The sequence below is a fragment of the Stomoxys calcitrans genome, chromosome 1 (assembly GCF_963082655.1).
Source record: "Stomoxys calcitrans chromosome 1, idStoCalc2.1, whole genome shotgun sequence".
Lineage (NCBI taxonomy): Eukaryota > Metazoa > Arthropoda > Insecta > Diptera > Muscidae > Stomoxys > Stomoxys calcitrans.
In genome coordinates this window covers 132,602,043-132,625,880 of record NC_081552.1, presented here as the reverse complement: position 1 = coordinate 132,625,880, position 23,838 = coordinate 132,602,043, and the positions used below count along the sequence as shown (strand labels likewise).

The 23,838-nt window shown below is 40.0% G+C and overlaps 1 protein-coding gene across 2 annotated transcripts in view; it reads right to left on the bottom strand.

The window, feature by feature from the left end:
* Nucleotides 1-3,589: 3,589 nt before the first annotated feature.
* The window catches only part of LOC106094538 (uncharacterized), a 153,981-nt gene continuing 133,732 nt past the window's right edge, over nt 3,590-23,838 (bottom strand). The window contains exons 6-8 of one of the 2 annotated variants that reach the window (XR_009398766.1): nt 3,963-4,139; nt 3,775-3,895; nt 3,590-3,710 (exon numbers count right to left, since the gene is read on the bottom strand). Coding sequence is in view for 1 of the 2 variants with exons in the window: in XM_059370884.1 (XP_059226867.1) it covers nt 3,854-3,895; nt 3,963-4,139 (219 nt within the window). In the remaining variant the exon portion in view is untranslated. Of the gene's footprint in view, nt 3,896-3,962; nt 4,140-23,838 lie in introns of both variants that reach the window. The other variant, XM_059370884.1, reaches the window with a different exon arrangement.

Genomic DNA, 23,838 nt, shown 5'->3' with positions numbered 1-23,838 from the left:
CTAAGTGGATATATTTCCTACACCAAATCAGCAATACCATTAACCCTAAACTTTCATTAAGAACTGCTGACTAAATGACAGAAGCTGTAGAGCACCTAGTCTGCACTATACAACACGCCTCATGGAACTTCACGGCTGAGAAAAGCTTTTACAATCCCCCAATATATCCTACCACAAAAATGCAGTGGCAGATAAGTAAATCGTCTGAAGATAAACGAAAACTAAATAAGGCGACATCCGAACTCCAAAAACTTTTAAAACATTTAAACGAAAGCCAAATTGAAAGAGAGATCCAAAATCTATTTCCATTTCCACAGATTATTCGGTGTCGAAAATTACAAAGAAAGTAAAACAGCAACCAAATATTAGCTATCCTATTCGGAAGATAGACAATTCCTGGACGAAATCCAACTCTTAAAAAGCAGCTACATTTGCAAACCACCTATTCGATGTTTTCTCTCCAAATAATACTGAGGAAACCATAAACCAAATACACACTTATTAAACCAAACTCACCAGCTGGACTTGCCAATCAAGAAGATTACTAAATCCGAAGTCGCTATGGCGATAAAATATCTGAAATTAGGAAAAGCCCCAGGCTACGATCTTATTTCACCGAAAATACTCAAAGAACTCACAAAGGAGCCTTCCTTTGATTGATTGCATTAAATTTATTTTCAACGCTTGATTAATGCACATTTTTATACCACCACAATGGATAGTGGCACAGATATTAATGGTCGAAAAATCTGGCAAGCCGGTGGATCAAGTAAAATCATATCGCCCGATAAGTCTGCTCTCAATTCTATCAACAGTATCTTAAGAGATTAATTCCTTTGATTGAAATCAGATCATCAAGGATTCCGTAAGAATCTGGGACGATCGAGCAAGTACATCGATTGGTTGAAACGATCAATCATGCCATTGAGTTAAAACAATATTGCGCTTCAGAATTTCTAGATATATCACAATCTTTTAATTTAGTGTGGCATGAGGGTCTAAGATATAAAATCCTAAATCTTCTTCCAATCAACTATTACCTGTTTATCAAATCATACTTACATTCTATGTTCAAAAATTAGATGAAATAAGTAAATTAAACTGTATAAGAGCTGGTGTTCCCCAGCGCATGGACCCAGTGTTATATCTCTTATTCACATCCGATCTCCCCCAATTCGAAACGACCGTCATTGGAACGTTCGCTGATGACACAGCTGTGATGGCTGTAGATAGATAACCTATATTGGCAAGCAGATCGCTGCAAAACTATCTCAATGACCTTTGTATTTGGTTAAAACATTGGCGTATAAAAGCGAATGAGACGAAGTCAACCCATGTTACATTCACCCTGAATCAAGGAATATGTCCACCTGTAGAAATGAACCAAATCCAAATTCCACAGGCAAATAAAGCTAAGTACCTAGGTTTATACCTGGATTTAAAACTAAATTGGAAAACACATATAAAGACAAAAAGAAAGGCTCTAGACATACAAGCCAATAAGATGAAGTTTCACCTTGGTACTAATTCAAAAATATCGCTGGAAAAGAAATTACTGATTTACAAATGCATAATCAAATCTTTTGGACATACGGCATCCAACTATTGGGAACAGCCTGTAATACGAACATAAAAGTTTTGCAACAGTTGCAGTCAAAAACATTGCGTTAAATAGCCCGAGCGCCCCAATATATAACTAACTAACAGAACTAAACGTAAACAACGATAAAAGAGGAAATGTTATCACAACTTCAAAATTACAAACAAAGAATTCAACAACATCCGAATCAACTCGCAACATGTCTAATGACAAATATGAATTCTTTTACAATGCTTAAGAGGAGGGCCCCGCAAGATCTGCTTCTGCATACTCCGTAGATGGAAGCAATCAAATAAACTGAAACGATAATATGTAAAATGTAAATGGGTGTCTTGACTGAAGATACCAATAGATGGGTTTGCCACTGGGTAAACAGCTTAAGCTTAATGTAAATATCTATGTAAGATAAAAAGTATTAATAAATATGAATTAAAAAAAATAAACATAAAACTATTAAATGAATCTTACACTAATAAGGACGTAATCCAAGCCAAGATATGCACAAACCTCAGCACGACTTATTATTACTCATCTGAATACCGCTGCTGAATTTCATCAAATCGATTCAACCATGTAATGATATTACCAAATTTTTCATTACGTTTAATTCACTTTTCAATTTAGAAAATATATTAATGCTATTTCAGAATAAGTGCCCAAATGCATGTCAGAAAAATTGGAAACATTTCTTTATTAATGAACTCGATTTTTTACAACGCATCACTAACTAGCAGCAAGACAAGCAAAGCCAAACTTGTATCTCTCTGCAGTGTTTTATTCGACTTTAATCATTGAAAGTCGACTTCGGCACAAGAGTGTCCTGGTCAAAAGCCTGTGTGTTCCTTCCTCAAAATGCTGTCAAGTGCAGGCGAAATACGCTGCAGAAAGAGATTTGCTATCACTTTATTTATTGCGTTTAGAGATGTTATCCCCCTTCAGTTTTTACATTGGGTGAGGTCAGAGGTACATTGGGTGATCGCTTGAGCTATGAGGTGGATGGAGCTATATATATATCCCTGCTTGGGTTTCGGTAGTCAAAGGGATTAAGAGGCTCGCAGCTTGAGTCGTCTGATGTTGGCCCTTCGGAGCTGAAGAAACCGCGCCATCGCTCTTATTGCTGTTCGGGTGTTGTTAATTCCGATCCGTCCTCACCTTTTATTATTGACGTTGGCCTTATATTATTGTTGCCGTTCATTTTCTTTTACTCGTTAACACCAAGCATGTTTCCAATATTAGTTGCATTTTCGGCTTGCTCTGCCAGCATATTAAAATATATTTGTTTATTTCTGCGAACTAGTCCTGGCAGCGGTTTTTGCTACACTTGATTTTGCCCGTTGCAGAGCGTTGCGTAGACGTTTCCGGTGTTTTATTGTCTCTATAGTTTCGTTGCTTTTCCATGGTTTTTGGGATCGTCGAGCAATGGACTTGGTAAAGTCTCGAGAGAGTTCTAACGTTACATGTTCCAATCATAAACCGTGTTCTGAATCCATAGGTCGACATCGGGTGATTGTCAGTTCCATTATTTCTCGTTGATGTTTCCGTAATCGTGATTTTTAGATGGATGGCGGATTGGGCTATCGCGTTGGTACCTATTGCAGGGGCTGCCAACGACCCTCCAGGCCGGGTTTTCTTTATGGTGAATCTTCTGAAAATCTGCGAGCGCCACCGTTGGCCTTTTTATTTTGGCTCATCTGCTGCAGCACTTGAGGTGCCGACAAAGAAAGCTTGTTGACCACGTACAAAACAATTGCCCGGTCTGCGGTCGTCAGCTATGTGACACGCAGTGGACTAATATTCAGATCTGTCAGAATGCTGCTCGTCGATCTGCGACGAGATGTCTCCTCAGTTCTCACGTGGACCACCTCCACCAGCTGTCTAAGCAATAACTTCTGGGCTGCTATCGCAGGGACGATCCTGGTTTGTACCCACCCATTTTATGTAGACTTTACTTGAAGTATGTGAATCACTTCAACAATAATACAAAAAATGTAATACGCAAGCCTCATTTTTATAAAGGCTGTTTTATATTTACGGCCGTATACGCGAAACATGATACAGCTTTAAAGTAAGTTTATTGGACAGTTCTATAAAGGAAATCTGTAAAATACAACTATTTTAAGGCTGCATTAAGTTTTGTGAACAACGGTGCTAGCATTTTTTATATTTAAACTTACTAAATAATAAAACTATGTAATACAATTCGATAGAATTGATCGATTCCATTTATCCCAATTACACGGGGTGTTCGGGTGTTCATTCTGTGCAAATCTCGGAGTGCTTATCCCATGCAGAAATCTTTGTTAGGGTGTAGAAAAGAACAAGTAAGATAATCAGGTCATATCTTAAATTATCAAAATGTTACCTGACATTCTTTACTGCAATACCACTGGTTGCCACATCCTGCGCAAACAAAACGAGATTCATGAATGTTACATTGTTGACAATATGGGTATTGAATAGTTTTTGGTGAACTAATAGCAACTCGTTTTCCATCCCTCTTAATATTGCTTTCCTCCACAAAGACGTTATACTGATCGTGCTAAAATATCAAAGAAATTTAGGTAGGTAAATAAATTCAGGAACCTCATAAAGTATTTAAATAAAACATTGAAACTAAAATATTAATAAACATCTACGAAGACAAAGGTCTCACTATGTTGTTGCAATTGGGTATTATTAGTTTAATGGGCCCATTAATTTAATTTCCGTTATTTTTAAAAATGTAGATTCTTACGACTTTTTTTATGTCATAACATATTTGCTGTGTTTTATTTAGTCCTATCAAGTACAGTCAGATGTTCTAGATTGAATATCAGTGCACAGTTGTTGTTGTATAAGTTTTTTGTGTTCTATCTTTCGTCTGGTTGATTCTATTGAGTGTAAAGATCCAGGAACCTTGCGACTAAGATGGGGTTCGTCCACGGTGATCTGGGTCTTAGTCGAATGGATCTGGTTGGGCAGTTAAACAGATGACGTGTATCGTGCGGTCCTGGTCCTACAATCGGGACATACATCTTGCACGTCGGCATCAATCCTTGATCTGTAGGAGTTGAGTCGGCTGCATCTGCCGAAACGTAATTGAGCCAGAACTACTCTGGTTTGCTGGGGAGGTCAATTTCTTCAGGTGCAATGGGAGGAGTTCGTTCTCCAAGGACTATATTCACCCGGTAGCTATTTACCGCATCTGTTACCGTGTCTAGATGAATGTTGTCTAGACCCGCTTGATATGCCGTTTGATCTAGAGGTTCTCTCTCGTAGCGCTGAATCTCACGTTCTAGATCATGTAGATCTACCTTAAGGCTTCTGGGCGGTGGGTATCAATCCACAAGATGATGATTCAGATGGTCTCTGCGATTACAGACCAAAAGGTATAGACAGCATGTAGTTATCTTTTCGCACTGGTAGAATCTTTGTCTTCTGATGGAGGTGGTCCACATGAGAACTGAGGAAACAGCCCGTCCATCAGATCCCAGTTAGGGAGGAGGTCAGAGCTAAGACAGCGTTATCTACCCATTCTGGACATTCCAATGCCTTTTGACTAAAGAAGGCCCCATCTACATTCCAGAGACTAACGAATATTGTTCTCAAGGAACACATTAGCAGAATATGCGTCATATACATGGACGATATTTTTGTCTTTAATAGCTCATTACAGGAGCATAAATGTAGTCTCAGAAACATATTAGAGGCTCTCCGGCGAGCAAGATTAAAAATTCAGATCCATAAAGGCTATTTTGTTAAGAAACAAACGAACAGTTTGTTATAACCTGTACTACAGTTGTGGTGTAGGGTATACAAATTTCCACTAATAAAAAAGAAATCGATTGCATTTGTTCAGTCGTCGACAAGCATTTTACACATTTTGGAGATATTTAGACAGACAGAAAAGAGAACTTAACATTGTAAAGAACGACAAGTGGTTTGTTAATACAAAAACAACAGAAATTCCACACTACACTCAGTGGTTGTTGTCGCTAGGACATAAACATGCAATACCCACGCAAAAACAAAAATTCTCGTCGTTTAAGTAAATACATTACTGATGGCGAGGACTGCATACAGACTTTACAAGGCAAAGAAGAACAAGATACAGCAAGAATTCACGTCAAGGGTTGAGAACCACATCAACAAATAGAGATTAAGCATTAGAAATCGTTTTAAATTGAGCACAGTTAAAGAGAGCAAAATGTTTCTTAATAGAAACGAAAACAATTTGATACTCAACGCTGACAACGGCAATGTCACACTGGCTATGGACAAAACCTACTATGATAAACGTATGTGCAATATTGTAAGACATCATGACGAGACCCTACATCATCATTACAAAGACGCAACAACGAATTAGTCGATGAACTTTATGAGTGCATTATTATATCTGCACATACATATACAGCTCCAAGAATTTATGGATTACCGAAAATTCATAAAGAAGGTTTACCTCTACGACCAATATGCGCTTTTATTAATTACCCTTCAGCCGAGCTATACAAGTTTCTGACCAACATTTTGAAAAAACTTAATTTAAATTCTCAATATAACGTAAGGGATTCGGAGCAATTAAGAAATAAGGTTAACAACAGTGCAATAGATGACGACGAGAAACTTATTTCTTTCAATGTAGTATCCTTATTCCCAAGTATACCAGTGGACTTTGCAATCGAAGCGATAACAAAAAAGTGGGCTGAAATAGAAAAACTTACGGAAATCCCAAAAGCGCTAATTTTTAATACTTTAAAAATTTGAATCAAGGACAACAGGTATTTTAAATATAACGACAGGATCTATAGACAATCCAGAGGATTACCCATGGAATCACCGGCCTCACTCATTATCGCGGATATAGTAATGGAAGAATTACTTGACCAATGTATCGAAGGACTGGACAACAAACCTAGAGTTTTGATCAAATACGCAGACGACCTATTGTAAAAACTTATGCAATAGAGAGAAAATTACAAACACTTAATAGCTTTCACAAACAGATTAAGTTCACGGTAGAAGAGGGGAACGATGGACGCCTACCATATTTAGATACCTTGGTCGTCAGAAAGGGGACTGTAATTAAAACGGACTGGTTGCGCAAGCCAACTGCCTCGGGGCGTTTAATAAATTTCTATTCGAGCCATCCAAAAATATGATAAATAACAGCGAGCAATTTTATCCGATGCGTTTTCGAAACATGTGATAAAGAATACACCAGAAAGATAAAGATGTAATAAAGACGCAAAATTCATTTCCGAAAAATGTCATAGAAAATCTTATGAAACAAAGACCTTATGGACAAGCGAATGATAAACAACATATCGCGTACAAGTCAATAATATATACGCCGGGAATATCAGAAAGATAAAAACAATCGCAAATTTGCGATAAAGAAAAATATAATCTAGCGCAAAAACCGCCAAACACACTAAAGACGTTGCTCTCTAACACAAAAAGTAAACATCTAACGTTATTTACAAAATTAACTGCACGGGAAATGAAAGTGATAGCTGTCATCAAAGTTATGTAGGAATAACGAAAAACAAACTTAAAACAAGGTTAGCGGGACACAAATCTGATTTGAAATCAAGCCACAACAATTCAACTCAAAAAACAGCATTAGCGAGCCACTGTGCGGAGACACAACACACACCTAACTTGGATAATGCGGAGACATTACAAAGAGAGGACAACTATAGCAAGCGTTTCACACTAGAAATGCTTACCGCAAGAAAAGAAAATAAACTTTAAGACTGATATAAAGAACTGTGCGTCTAGCTATATGTATATTATAAATAAGAGAAAAATGATTTGTTAGTTCAATATAAAAATGTGTTTGTAAGACGTTTGATTATTGTAACTCTGTGAGCTTTTGTTTATGTGAAATATGTGTGAATTTGTGTTTAATTAAATTATATGCTTTATTGCTTAGTGTCTAACCTGATGATGCCAAATATTGCTTAAATAAATAAATAAAAAACAAACAACATTGACCTCGAGCCTAATTATTCACCAAAAAGATACCAATAAAAGGTCGAATAAAACTAATTAATGTTTTTTAATATAATTCAAGAAAATTTCGATTACAGAAACATCAACAAAAAATAATGGAACTAAAAACCCTCCGATGACGACCTATGGATTCAAAAAACACGGTTCATGATCGGAACAAGGAACGGTAGAACTCTCTCAGACTCATAGAGTCTTTACCAAGTCCAGATAAAAAATGTCAAACTGCAATCTTGACATCTTGTGTTTAAGTGAAGTTCGATGGCCGAAATTCGGAACTACACCCAGAAAAATTAGTCTGCTGATATTAGGAGACACTGTCCGATGACATTAAAATAAAAATTTTAAACTTTTGAATAAATCCATTCAACATTTTTTTACAACATTTAGAGCTTTTTCTAAATTTGAAAACAGTAGAAAATGTTTGCTATTTTAGCAACAAATTACTGCTGTCCCGTTTTCAGCAGACTTTTTGTTATTTCAGCAAACATTTTTGCTGTTTATACTTAAAAATTTCTATGAGCGTATGGATCTTCACTTTTTTTGGCAATGAAATCCACCGAATAAATGGGGTCGGTCTTTTACTGTCGCCGAAAGCAAATCGAGCTCTTCTCTCATACAATATTATATCTGAACGCACCGCTACGGCAAGATTAAATTAAAAATTCGACAATTATCTATTGTACAATGATACGCGCCAACCGAACGAAATGAAGCGAAACAAAGAATCAATTCTATTCCCAACTCGACTCAGTGACACGCTCTCTACCAAAACGAGACATTAAAGTTGTTGTGGGAGATTTTAATGCCAAGGTGGGCAATAACAACAATAATCTACAATCAATCATGGGAATGCAGAGTGGGAGACTTTGCGATACCAGGAAAGACAATGGCGACAGATTGGTTCATTTCTGCGCAAGGAAACAGCTCTTTATTGGAGGCACAAAATTCCCCATAAAAATATACACATATGTACTTGGGAATCACCAGATGGAAACACTCGTAATCAAATCGACCAAGTACTTAACAGCAAACTCTTTCTGGGTTCACTGATGGATGGAAAAACTATACGAGGAGCCGATATCCATAGTGACCCCATGCTCTTAGTGACTACTCTACGTCTACGCCCAGCCGTCGTGAAAAGGACCCAAACAGAAAGCACAAAGTTCAACCTATTAAACCTAAAAGACTCCGAAACAGCTCGCGAATACAAGACAAGATTAACGGAAAAGCTGCAATATAACACCCATATATGGACCGACATAACAGAAGCATGTACGAAAACGGCCACATATCCACGATCCCAAAAACCATGGATAAGCAACGAAAATATAGGGGAATGCTACTGGCAAAATCAAGTGTAACAAAAACTACAGCCAGGACTGCATATCGCGTCTCCGCCTCGCTGGTCAAACGCCTAGTTTGCAGAGATAGGTTGGGTTGAAAAGAGGATGAGGAAGTAATCTGTAAGTAAGTATTGGTTTCTGTATGTATTTGAGCAGTTCGCTGGACTCTTTATCATGGCATCTACAATACGTTTCATGGTTTTGAGTAGAAAGGACGTAAGGCATATAAATCTGTAGGCCTTTGGTGCCGCATAACTTGCCTTGGCGAGCTTGGAAAAAATACCACCCTTGCCTCACCAGGCTTTCGGAGTATATGAAAGCCTCACGCACGCTGTGAAAGTAATGGCCCGATGGGGCGCCGGATAGTCAGCCTCCTTATGTAGTAACGTCGGAAATATTCCATCAGGCCCGTGTGACTTAAATGGTTTAAAGCTTCTCAAGGCTTCCTTCACCATAAATTTCGTTATGATAAGAATTCCACAAACCTCATTATTCCAACATATCCTCCGTTGTCTCTGCGTTCACTCCCATGTTGTCTTCAAACGTTTTAGTTTGGACATGGTTTTTGAGAGAAACTTTTTTATCTTGGCGGCGTTGTTAACGCTATCCACCTGTTCGCAGAAAAACTTCCGGGAGGCACGTTTTGTCGCTCTGGTAATCTTATTTTATTCCTTGAGCCGTGTGAAATACACATCCCAGTAAACTTCCGCTATTTTACGACGTGCTCTGTGTTAAAGTCTGCGGACCTCTTTCCCAATGTTGCAAATCACCTCGGTCATCCAGGGTTTTTCTTGGGTTGATTTCCATTCTCGAAAAGGACAAATATATTTTAAAGACCCCACTATTGCAGTCTTAGTTCTGTTAACACTGTCGTCAAGCGATCACCGCTTGGACAATCTAAATTATCTTGCTTATCTTAGTCTTCTTCAGAGCAGTCTTTCGAATTTTGGCCAGTTAGCTTTCAACTTATCGGGATTGCCGCTGGCCGTGCTATTCTAAACCTAGTGTAGGGATGGTCAGAGAAGAAGTGCTCCTTGAATACCCGCCAATCCTGAACCTCATCGACCACATATTTCCGAACATATGGCCACTTTTAAAACCTCCTGCCTTTTATAATTGACAAAGGTAACAGTGTTATTAAGTGTTATCAGAATTCAGTCATGTAATGCTGGTACCACCCCACGAAATGTGGTGAGAGTTCTCATCGAACCTCATTTCCTGTCTGTTTTGCTGTCCTCACCATCCGTTGTAGCTCCGATGTGGGTGGCGGGGTCGGAGAGTCGAAGGGCACATAAAGTGATGCCATGTATACTCCACCGTCTCCCTGTCTCATCACTTTTGCGTCCCACGTTGATAACTCTGGGGAAAATATATTGTTAAGAACATAGAAACAAAATGTATACCATCAATTGAAACAAACATTTTAATAAATTCGTCAATATAGATCAATGGACAAATCGAGTCATTGACCATTTTCGGCAACTCAACAGTTATGCAAATGCATTTGCATAGCACATACGTGGAGTCAATCTACTCAATAAAAATCTACATTTAGTTATTGAATTTGCCTTTACTTGTTTTGATATAACTTTCGTATAAATAAGCATTTATCTTTAAGCCCATTATTAATTGTAAGAGTATATAAGCGTAAACAAAATAAAGGCCATTTGGCAATCTATTAAAACAACCTCAGGTGTTATTGCTTGCCACCCACCAGAGGGAAGGGAAATGCTATAATTCGGAACACGCACCGACGCTCCAACCAACAGGCACAAACAACATTTTGGTGGCTCCCTGACAATAGGTTATAGACATTTGAGTTTCCCCCACCAGAGGTAAGGGACGTTAAATGCTATAATACGGAATACGCAGCGACGCTCCAACCAACAGACACCAATAGAATTTTGGTGACCCCCAAACCAAAGTTATAGGCATTTTTGAGTTTCCCCGCACCAGTGGTAAGGAACTCCTAAATGCTTTAAACTTCATCGGACGAACGAACATTTTCACTAATATTCAGGCACCATACATTTGGTGACCACCTCCATCAACAGGCACCAATAGCATTTGGTGACCCCAGTCCGTATTGGACACGCATTAACTGCACCACACATTTGTAACATTTGGACAGTCTACGTCAACGTTTTACATTTAAAAAGACATAACTCAAGTCAGTGGTCTAAAAATCAATTCCACATCAACTAACGGAACTCAGTCCAGAAGGTAGCACGATATCCAATCTTCAACAATTCATGGCCCAGCAGAGGGAGAAGGCATAGGAGATTGAAAAATCCATAGCCAACAATAAGAAGGCCCCCATGATCGTAGAACGTTGGAATTTTATGTTGTTGCAGTTGCTTGGGGCTGCAAATTGTGCTTCATATGAATTCCGGGCAGTACTGGACTCTGGCTCTCAAGTGAATATTGTGACGGAAAGGCTCATTCGAAAGTTATCTCTCTCACCAGCGGAAGCATTGCTATGTATCGATGGGGTTGGAAAGGTCCAGAAAAGAGCAACTCATCGCATAAACGTTCAAATGACATCAAGAGATCACTGTTTCTCTGCAAACTTGGAAGCCTTCGTCTTACCAACTATCATTTCAGCACAACCAAACCAGAACGTCGACGTTTCCACGTGGAACATTCCAAAGAACATTCATCTGGCAGACCCCAGAACCCATAAACAAGAAAAAATAGATATTTTACTTGGTGCTGAATTTTACTTTACTCTCACGCAACCTGGAACTAAAAGACTTACTGATGATCTTTCAATACTTCAAAATACTTTACTTGGCTGGATCGTTGGTGAACAAATCCGACAACACAGCATTGCCAGTCAGTCAACAGCAACAACGATTGCAATATTTGATAGTGAAACATCCCTAGAAGCTTCATTTGAACATCTTTGGAAAATGGATGGGGTCGAATCCAATGAAAAGGTATTATCTCCAGCAGAAGATCAATGTGAATCTCATTTTGTGCATCATGTGCAGACTAGCGTAGACAACAGATTCATCATCAGCCTTCCATTTCGCGAAAATCCTCAGGCATTGGGTCAGTCGCAAAATTTAGCCTACAATCGATTCATCAGCCTTGAGAGACGATTGCAAAAGAACCCGCAGATACGTACACAATACGTACGTTTTATGCGCGAATATTAAGACTTGGTCCTTATGCGAAAAGTTGAACTAGACCACATCCTTGCGTGCTGAAACTCGACTCCACTACAACAAAATTTAGAGTGGTGTTCGACGTATCAGCTAAAACATCAACTGGATTATCCTTAAACGACATTATGTACACTGGGCCAGTCGTGCAAAGCGATCTGTTCTCAATCCTACTCAAGTTCCGGTTGCCGAGATTCATCGTCACGACTGACATCGAAAAAATATATATGTATATGCAGATACTACTAGATTTCACCAATCACCAATATCAACCGATAATTTGGAGGGAAGATCTAGCTATGCCGATTAATTACTACGTGCTCCATACCTCGCTACCAAATGTTTGCAGAAAATTGCAGATGACAACATCACTAATTATCCGCCTGGTTAAACGATGCTAAAAAAAAATAAAAATTATCCTTAATTTTTATGTTGATGATGGTCTCGGCGGATCAGACAACATGAACACCGTAATTGGAACAATACACAAAACACAATACGAACACAATACGTGTTCGTCTTTTTTCGTCATGGGAGAGGCACATCCCGGAGTGCCTTCTCCGTATGCTTTTGGTCCGTGCCGGGATTGAAAAGAACCCCGGACCCTGGTTCTGTTCCGTTTGCCAGAACCGCCTTCATCATCGGTCAGTGTCGGTGAGGTGTAACAGGTGCTTGGAGTGGGTACATTTCCGTTCTTGCTCTGGCCTAACTTCGCTACGGGAGTATAGTCATACTGGCTATGTCGCTAGGTGCTGTGCGAACATAGCCAGCAGTGGGTCACAAGCGTCGCCTTCGGCGTCCTCGTCGTCGGACTATGTGACCCCCCCGACCTCTCCCGTACGGCAATTTATGCAAAGACAGCACCCTAGCCCTACTATTGCCAGGCCAGTGCCGGGAAGTGTATCGTTCTTGCAGTTAAACTGCAATGGACTGCGAGGCAAGATTGATGAGATTGTGGATTTTATGAGTCGGAAGAGCATATCGGTCGCAGCGATCCAGGAGACAAAGCTGACTAACACCTGCAGCTTGCACAGTTGTCACGGCTACAATGTGCTACGTAAGGATCGCTCAAGGAATGGAGGTGGGGGATTGGCCTTCGTTATACACCATTCCGTGCAGTATAGACCTATCTCGCCTGCGCTTGACGCTAGTGACCTATACATGGAATGTATGGGGGTAGCAGTCAAGTCTGGTACTGCCGAGATAGAGATATACAACGTGTATATACCGCCGGTTGGCAGCTGTGTCCCGATTAATGGCCAGGCCTACAACCCCGCCATAAGTGGGTTGCTATCTGGCCATAGTCGTCTGGTTCTGGGGGATTTCAATGCACATCACTCGTCATGGCATTCTCCCCTAGGCAACGACCAGCGTGGCATAGCTTTGGCAGAGCAGATAGATAGCTCCACGTTTTGCACGGTGAATGAGGATGCCCCCACTAGGATTACGAGGAGGTGCAGCAGCTCGCCAGACATCTCAATCGCATCCCCTGATCTCCTGAGTGACGTCTCCTGGCAAGCCGTCATCTCTTTGGGGTCAGACCACCTCCCCATAATCCTCACCATCGACCGACCACCCGACTTCATAACCTCTAAGCGCCGAACGTTCATCAACTACAAGAAGGCCAATTGGACTGGCTTCAGAGAGTATACCAATCGCCGCTTCAATGAACTGCCACCCCCCTCTGATGTGCTTGTGGCCGAGAGGAAATTCCGAGACATCATCAACGCAGCAGCCGCTCGCTTTATTCCAGCCGGTCGAATACCGCAAGTGCGACCCAATTTCCCGGCGCAAGCAGTGGTACTCGCAGACGAGCGTGATGGGATTCGTGCTATGGACCCCGCTAACCCCAGAATCAGCGAGCTGAATCTGGAAATAAACAGGGTAGTCAACGAACATAAGCGGAATTTGTGGCTGGAACACTTGGAGCAATGTAACTTAGGCACCGGTGCAGGCAAATTGTGGGCCACTGTTAAGTCTCTCTCGAACCCCGGTAGACGGGACGACAGGACCTCAGTCACTTTTGGCGAGTTAACCGTGACTGATCCGAAGAGATGCGCCAGGTTGTTCAACCGTCAATTTATCGTGCATCCCGAGAGAGACAGGGCAAGGAGGAGAGCCATTCGCCGTATTCGTGGTCTCCGAGCCGATGAACAGCCATCACAATTTACCGTGGGCGAAGTTACGAATGTCATCCGTGGCGCCAAATCTTCCAAGGCGTTGGGCCCCGACGGAATCTCTACATTGATGCTGAAGAACCTGGATTTACCTGGAGTTGAGTACCTTACCACTGTCCTTAACCTGTCATTGAACACTCTTATAGTTCCCGATGTCTGGAAAATGGGCAGAGTGATCCCGCTACTGAAGCCTGGTAAAGACCCGAGTTTGGGGGAGTCGTACAGACCGATCTCCCTTCTCTCACCAGTGGCTAAGACGCTTGAGGCATTACTCCTCCCGAGCCTCGTAGGAGAATTTCCATTCGCCGAGCATCAACACGGATTTCGGAGACTGCACAGCACAACAACAGCTTTGCATGCCATCACCACACACATTTGCCGTGGCTTCAATCAACCCAGGCCATGTGATAGGACGGTCCTCGTGGCATTGGACCTATCGAAGGCATTCGACACGGTCAGCCATGCCAAATTATTTGAGGACATCGCCAACACTTCCCTCCAGCCAGGCCTTAAACGTTGGGTCGCGAATTATCTGTGTGGCCGCCAGTCATTTGTGGAATTTAGGGATAAGAAGTCAAAACACCGTAGAGTGAAACAGGGAGTTCCCCAAGGCGGGGTGATATCTCCGGCTCTGTTTAACCTCTACCTTTCCTCCATCCCACCTCCTCCAGACGGCATAGAGATCGTATCATATGCGGACGACTGTACGATCTTGGCATCAGGCCCCCCACCCATTGATGACATCTGCGATAGGTTGAACGCCTACCTCAACGAGCTTGCCTCATATTTCGCTGCAAGAAATCTGAAGATATCCGCCACCAAATCTTCAGCCACACTGTTCACTACAAATACGCGTGAGGTGAATTCTGAGCTGACTGTGATGGCCGATGGAGAATTGATTCCGACCATCAAGTGTCCCAAAATACTAGGCGTCACATTTGACAGCTCCTACACTTTCTCCCCACATGCCACAGCAATCTGCAATAAAGTCAAAAGTAGTAACAAGGTCCTCAAGTCACTCGCTGGCAGCACTTGGGGTGCAGACAAAGAAACCTTGTTGACCACGTACAAAGCAATTGGCCGGTCTGTGGTAAGTTATGCAGCGCCAGTGTGGTCACGTCAGCTTTGTGACACGCAGTGGAATAATATTCAGATCTGTCAGAATGCCGCCCTCCGAACTGCGACGGGCTGCCTCCTTAGTTCTCATGTGGACCACCTCCACCAGGAGACAAAGATCCTACCAGTGCGAAGACATAACTACATGCTGTCTAAGCAATACCTCTTGGGCTGTTATCGCAGAAATCATCCAAATCATCATCTTGTGGATAGATACCCACCGCCCAGAAGCCTTAAGGTAGATCTACATGATCTAGAGCGTGAGGTCCAGCGCTACAAGAGAGAACCTCTAGATCAAGCGGCATATCAAGCGGGTCTGAACAACATTCATGCAGACACGGTAGCAGACGCGTTAACTGGCTACCGGGTGAATGTAGTCCTTGGAGAACGACCGCCACCCATTGCACCCGAAGAAATCGACCTCCCCCGGCAAACCAGAGTGATTCTGGCTCAATTACGTTCCGGCAGATGCAGCCGCCTCAATTCCCACAGAGCTAGGATTGATGCCGACGTGCAAGATGTATGTCCCGACTGTAACCAGGGACCGCACGATACACGTCACCTGTTTAACTGCCCGGCCAGACCCACTCGACTCAGACCCAGATCCCTGTGGACGCACCCCATCTTAGTCGCGGAGTTCCTGGGTCTTGACACTCAACAGAACCAAGCAGACGAAAGATAGTACACAATAAACTGCTACAACAACAACAACAACCGTAATTGGGACTCAGAAAGCAGCTGGTGCAGATTTTGAAAAAACATGGGTTCAATTTAAAAATGTGGTGCGCAAACCATCCGAGTCTATTGAAAGACGTACCGAAGGCTGACCAACAAATAAGCTTTTTAAGTTGATTTCAATAACTCCGATACTGTCAAAACATTAGGACTGTTTTGGTTGCCTCAAAATGACTTCTGCATCAAGGTGAGACTGAACGAAGTTCGGACAGTCAAGATAAAGGGAGAGCTCAATATGCGAAAGAACTCAATATACATTCGGACCGACTCTGAGATTGTCTTACACTGGATCAATGCACAGTCTTCGTCCTACAAGACATTCGTGGCCAGCAAAATATCTGCTATTCAATCGCTAAGCATACCTGAACAAAGGCGCCATGTAAGGTCGAAGGACAATCCAGCTTATATACTGTCTTGTGGGCTACATGCAGCCAACTTGCCGAAATGTCACATGTGGTTCCATGGCCCACTATTTCTTCATGGGGATGCATCATTATGGCCACAGAAGGTTGACTCAAGGTTGGCCATTACAAGTGGCATTGAGAGGTAGAAGGTGGCGACAATTACGGCAGCTGCAGTTGAAGATGATACCCTGATTTACAGAATTCCGCATAAAGTGGCATTCAGATACAAGGAATTCTTGAATATGCCATCAGATTTGGGAAAAACTCAAGGATTGGGAAACATTTAAGACCCACACAAACCTCACTTACGCCGGAGGAATTGGATGATGCATTGACTGTTATAGTTCGCAAACTACAGGATAAGACTTTCCCACCGATGTCAAACAACTTAAAGAAAATGGTGAAATCGACATGAGCAGCACAGTGATCGGGCTCAAGCCATATTTGGATAATAATTGAATCATGCGAGTTGGAGGTCGCTTGGTAAACTCGTATTTGCAGACAGATGCCAAGCATCCAATGATACTGCCTTATAATGACCCAATTGTCAAATTACTTTTTATTAAAATTCATGAAGAGAACGGGCACTGTGGACCTCAAGCGTTGCTGAATGCTATTAGGCAACGATTTTGGCCAATCAGAGGAAAAATAACAGCACGATCAGTTCTGCAAAAATGTGTCCGATGCACAAGAACGCAACCAAAACTGTGTCAACAAGTCATGGGCAACCTTCCACAGACCCGAATAGTTCCTGCTCGACCATTCATCAGGAGTAGACTACTGCGAACCCTTTTGGATTCATCACACGAAAAGAGGTAAAAAACCCACAAAAGCTTACATCGCAGTGTTTTGCTGTTTTGCAACAAAGGATGTGCATCTAAAGTTGGTATCTGATCTGCACAGAGTCATTCATTTGTGCACTTAAAAGATTCATTGCTCGCCGAGGTCACTGCCAAAATATATATTCAGATTATGCAACCAACCAGCCAAGAACCAATTGGCGGAACTAGGCGAGAACATATATTCAGACAAGGCAAGAGAAACCATTAGTTCCGCATCCAGTTCAAAAGAAATATGTTTTCCTTTTATTCCACCCAGAGCCCCTCACTTTGGGGGATTATGTGAAGTCCGCCAAATAATTGTTGGTACGCGGCGTTTCCACCGAATCTTTAACCCACGAAGAATTAGAGACAGTAATTGAGGAAATATAAGCTATACTGAATTCACGCCCGTTGACACACATTTCGAACATTCCAAATGACCTCGAAGCATATACCCCTGGTCATTTTCTCATTGGTGAGGCACTGACATCCCAAGTCGACAGCCGTGCGGAAACAATGAAACTTTCAGCGTTAACCCATTGGAAGCTGGCGTCCCACTTAAAACAATATTTTTGGAGAAGATGGTCCTCAGAATATTTAAATGAAGTCCAACAACGGCACAAATGGATAACAAGGGCTCCCAATGTGAAAGTTGGAGATATGGTCATCATTAAAGACGATAATCTACCTGTAATGAAGTGGCCATTGGGGAGAATTTGTCATGTCCACTCTGGTGATGATGGAACAGTTAGAGTTGCTGAAGTAAAAACTGCTACTGGAGAGTTCAAACGACCAATTCATCGACTTGCACTGTTGCCGATTGAGAATATCACTGAATCCGAAAATGATTGTACCGATAACGCTGAGCAGAAACAGATCTCTACATCTGACTATGATTGTGCCGATGAAATTGATAACAACGAACCTGAACCGAAAAGAATCAGATTACCTTGAAAACACCTATTCACGACCCTTTTAGCACTGTTGTTAATACTTCCCATCATTTCTGCAAATCAAATAGATATTACAGGATTCGGAAACACTTCGAACAAATTGGAACCACGAGAATTGTGACAAGTCAATGGATTCTTGTTGTATACTATGACTGGCAGACTGGACTGGTGTTCTGGGCAGATACAAGGTTTTTATCTGGCGGGATCAACAACACACATGCAGCATGGTGAAAATGAATAAGTCTTGTCTTGTAGAAGACCTGCAACAAACCAAAGAATATCTGGTTTTAGAAAATAGATTACTGGAGAAATCACGAAAAAGAAGAGGAGCCATAAACGTAATTGGAATTATTGCGAACTCAATTTTTGGTATTTTTGACACAGAATACGCCGAACATATGTCATCTACTATAAAAACCATGAAAGACGAGGACTCCTTTCTATTGAACCTCCTTAAAGATCAAACTTCTATCATTAATTCCACTATAAATGTTGTGAAACACAGTACAACTTTGACCAAACACAGTTTTAAAGAAATTCAGTAGAGTATTGACGAAATAAGCAAGGAAGAAAATTCGCTAAGTGCCTAATTAGACCAACTTAAACTACTTCAAGCCATCAATCTAAACATGATGCGGTTCTCAGTGGTCACTGGCAGAATTTAACAGATGCAAAAATGTATTTTCGATGCTTTAACTGATGTTCATCATGGGAAGATCAATCCGCTTTTACTAACTCCAACGCAACTTCAGGCCGAGATGAAACAGATTAAAACTCACATACCAAAGTCATTAAGGCTGCCCGTTTCTGATGACGATTTATTGGATATATACAAGTTGATGAAAATAAAGGGTGGACTAACCAATGATCATGTAGTGTTTACTATAACGCACCCTTGGTAGAAACTGATGATTTAAAGCTATTTCACCTTATTCTAGTACTCAACCAGATAGGTGACTCGTTAGCAGTAATAAATATTTGTAATCCAAAGACATTATTTTTCCAGTTGCGCCAGCACAATAACACAAATGTGATGTGATCAATCAGTATTTATGCAGATGTTATGGTGTTATGGAAATTATAAACATTTGTAAGACTCTACAGAATTCAATTAGACTAGAATTTGTAAACTTACTCTCATTTTATGAAATATTCAATAAAAATTAATATGGAAATGAACCTACATTATTAATATTTAGCATTAAATAACAATATCATATCAAGTAAAAGCTTTAATTTTTTACATTAGAAAGAAATTATAATTGCTTCAACTAAACTGTTATATGAGAAAACATATAAATTCTAATATATGTAGTTCATCTTTATATACACCATATATATGTCCTGTGATAGACATACATTTGTTGAACGCTGTTCAACGTGGGAGAGAATGTTTAGAACATAGGAACAAAATGTATGCCATCAATTGAAACAAACATTTTAATAAATGCGTCAATATAGGTCAATGGACAAATCGAATCATTGACCATTTTCGGCAACTCAGCAGATATGCAAATGCATTTGCAGAGCACATACGTAGAGTCAATCAACTCAATTTAAATCTGCATGCGTCTGCATAACTGCATTTAGTTCTTGAATTTGCCTTTACTTGTTTTGATATAACTTTTGTATTAATAAGCATTTATCTTTAAGCTCATTATTAATTGTAAGAGTAAATAAGCGTAAACAAAATAAAGGCCATTTGGCAATCTATTAAAACAACCCCAGGTGTTATTTCTTGCCCATTTTTCTACCAGTAACAAGTGCTAGGAGAAGAGGTTCAGAAACTCAAGAAAGGAAATAGTGATAGTTTTGCCGCATCGTTTAAACTAACAACCACTATCCCACTAACACATATTTTTAAATTCTTATGACAAATAACGCAGGTGCTCGGACCAGTCCAGAAACATTGTTCCGTGTCGTCCATGGCTCCTGAATTAAGACAATGTGAATCTTGCTCTTGCTGATTTTCTCCATTAGAGGGTGAGTAGCTATTTCACACCTGTGGATGTTTATCTGGATGGCTTCAATCATTGGTCCTCCATTAGATGGGCTTCTTGGGAGTGGGTAATGCTCATTGAGGTGAATCCCTTACTCGACCGCGTAACCAATGACTAGTCGTATATTTTCGTAGCGGACTTTAGTCGAGAAAGTTTCGATATAATTTATGCCATACTTCTGGCAACGATTTGTACGATGTACGATTTCTGATGTATGCCGACGTTCCAACAGCCTCGGCCCAAAACGACTCAGAATGAATAAACACAGTTCTCGTCATTTCTACCAATGTTCTGTTAGCCCATTCGGCGACACCATTTTGTTGCGGTGTATACGGGACCGTCATTTGTCTTTTTATACCATTTGTTCGTAACATTTCGTCAAAGTCGTTGTTGACATACACGCGGCAATTGTCTGGTCTTAAACATTTTATTTGTTTGTTCGCTTGCTTTTAGTCCTTAAAAGCCTGTAAAACACCATCTTTGGATTTTAAAAAATAAACGGTTACATTACTCGAAAAGTCATCTATAGAAGTCACGATATATTGTGCACCATCAATCGACACTTTGTTAATAGGTCCGCATACGTCACTGTGAATTAATTGCAACAATTCCGTGACCGGTTTGAGAAAGGGTGCTGACATTTTAGGAAAGGGTTTCACGGAGATTTTTACTTTGCGCATGCAATGCCAATGAATCTGGCATATTTTTAATCCTAATCCCACGCACCTTTTCATTATTAATTAAGTCTTTCTTGCAAGTAAAATCAATGTGGCCGTATCTATTTTGCCACTTTATTGCATCATTGTTCGAAACACTATAACACGTTTCATCCTTTTTTGTCTTGGGCTCTCGCTCACAACAGAAATCAGCTGTTGCTCCGCTGTCGACGAACCACTTGCTTATGTCGTTGTTGCTTTTTTTTGCTAAATGCGAGTATGTGTTATTAAATAAGAAGGTATTTCCGTCTTTCGTCTATGGCTGTTTAAATTTGTCTGCAAAATGCCGTGGCTGTCCGCCCGCAATTGTAGCATCTTATATTGAGCTGATCGCTCCCTTTGTTTTCACCTTTAGGATGGCCTGCGTGTTTTTGCCTTTGTGTCTACACTCATCTCTGGATGGCATCAACCCTTCATACATATATATTGGGTTGCCCAAAAAGTAATTGCGGATTTTTTAAAAGAAAGTAAATGCATTTTTAATAAAACTTGAATGAACTTTAATCAAATATACTTTTTCACACTTTTCTCTAAAGCAAGCTAAAAGTAACAGCTGATAACTGACAGAAGAAAGAATGCAATTACAGAGTCACAAGCTGTGAAAAAATTTGTCAACGCCGACTATATGAAAAATCCGCAATTACTTTTTGGGCAACCCAATATACATACACATAGTCCATAGTCCATATATATATACACATAGTTCTTTGTTAATACTATACGTCTCTGGTATAATCTTCCCAATAGTATTCAAATTATTAGTATTGAACGACAGTTTAAATCTTTGATTTATAATCATTTTAATTAATTATTTGTTTAGTTGTAACGGTGAAGCACGGTGGTGGTGGAGTTATGGTGTGGAGGTGAATGGTTGCAAATGGAGTGGATCAAATAGAATTTATTGAGTCCAAAATGGATAAATGGGGTTATCTCAATATTTTGAAAAAAAATTGGAAACCAAGTGCAGCTAAACTAGGGTTAGCAACGACATTTTGGTTCCAACAAGATAACGATCCGAAGCACACAACGGAGGTTGTTAGGCTTTGAACTTAGAAATTTGTTTTTTAATGTTAGGTATATGAAGAAAAATATATGTAAAAGAGTTGATTTGATTTATAAATTTATTTTGTGTTCTTTAGTGGGATAGTTGTTTTTCCAGCTCACTCCCGGATTTGCGCCACACTATTTGCCGACCTTTAATGCAAAAATACAGAATTTGCTCTCGTCGGAGAAAATAATTTGTTTCCAGGATTCAGGAGGCTTATTGATGAAAGTAATAGCGAATGCAATCCGCTTGACTCTGGAGAAAGAGCTTGCCGAGATCTAAAAAAGCATGCATAAAGTCCTATGCTATCGTTTACTGTGAACTGTTTAGTTTTAAAATGTCAAAGTTTTGCATTGGTTTCTTCAGTGTTGTTTCTTTATAACTCCGTCAATTTCTTAGCTATATACTGAAAGTTTCACCCAAATTGTGCCAGTATAGTATAGATAAAATAAAAAAAAAATCATTCCAATATATTTAGCGGTTTAAATATGGCATAGTTTTCAACATGAAAAACATTTTGTTTTTCTAAAACTAGCAAAATTTTCCATAAAAGAAACTCCTATTTACTTTAAGTTTTCGTAAACGTTGGTTATCAAATCATTAACATTTTTTTCCATTTTCATAAAGCGGAGCCAATCAGAAAAGTTTTAAATGCTTATTTGACTCTTTTCAAAATCAAACCACCCCTTTATCTTAAAGGCAATATGGCCATTTTTTATACCTTACACCACTACTATGGTACAGGGTATTATATCTTAGTGAATTTGTTTGTAACACCAAGAAGGAATAGAGATAGACCCATTGATAAGCATACTGATCGACCCAGAATCACGTTCTGATTCGATTTAGCTATGTCCATCCATGCATGTTAATTTATTAAAATCCGTTCGTCCGATTTGGAATGATGTTGCAATAATGTGGTCATTTGTTATACGATTTTCCCAAAATGTTGGCAAGTAGTTTTTCCTTATAACTCCTGACATTGTTGTTGTGTTTTAAATAAATCGGTTCAGATTTAGATATAGTTAACATATATATTTATCAATCATTGGTCCTCCATTAGATGGGCTTCTTGGGAGTGGGTAATGCTCATTGAGGTGATTTTTACCTTTAAGGCCATGGTCAGTGTATTTCTTGACAGATTTTTTCAAAATTTGGCACAATGCATACTTTTATGACTGTTTTTTAATATGTGTGCCGATTTTGTTCGATTTAGATTTAGGCATAGCTCCCATATAAAGTTTTGTCCAATCTTGACTTATACTGCAATAATTCGATTATTTGTGTTAATTGCAACTCTTCGGATTACTAGTAAATATAATAACAATCGGTTCAGATTTAGATATATGTGCCATTTATATATATCTCCTCACTTTCAGTTTTTGGGCCGCTGCAAGCGCATTTATGAACCGATTTCCAAACAAAAGTTTGGTCGAAATTCGTCACTTCAATTGTAAACAAATTTAAATTTCGAAGACTTCGCCTATATTGCATACCCCATGTGGTGTATGGTATCAAAAAGTCGTTTTTGCCCGACTTTAGACCGTCCTTACTTGTTTTTACTACTCTTCAAAAGTTTGCAAAAGTTTCACGGTAATTTTTGTATTTTAACTTGAATGTTAATATGTTTCCAACAATTTAAGAAATGTCTCGCCATAACCCAGCCATAAATGAGGTCGTGGTAACCAAAAAAAATTATAAATAAATTGTCACTGCTAAAAACCAAGTACTACGTCACATTTTATTGCACATAAAGGGTGATTT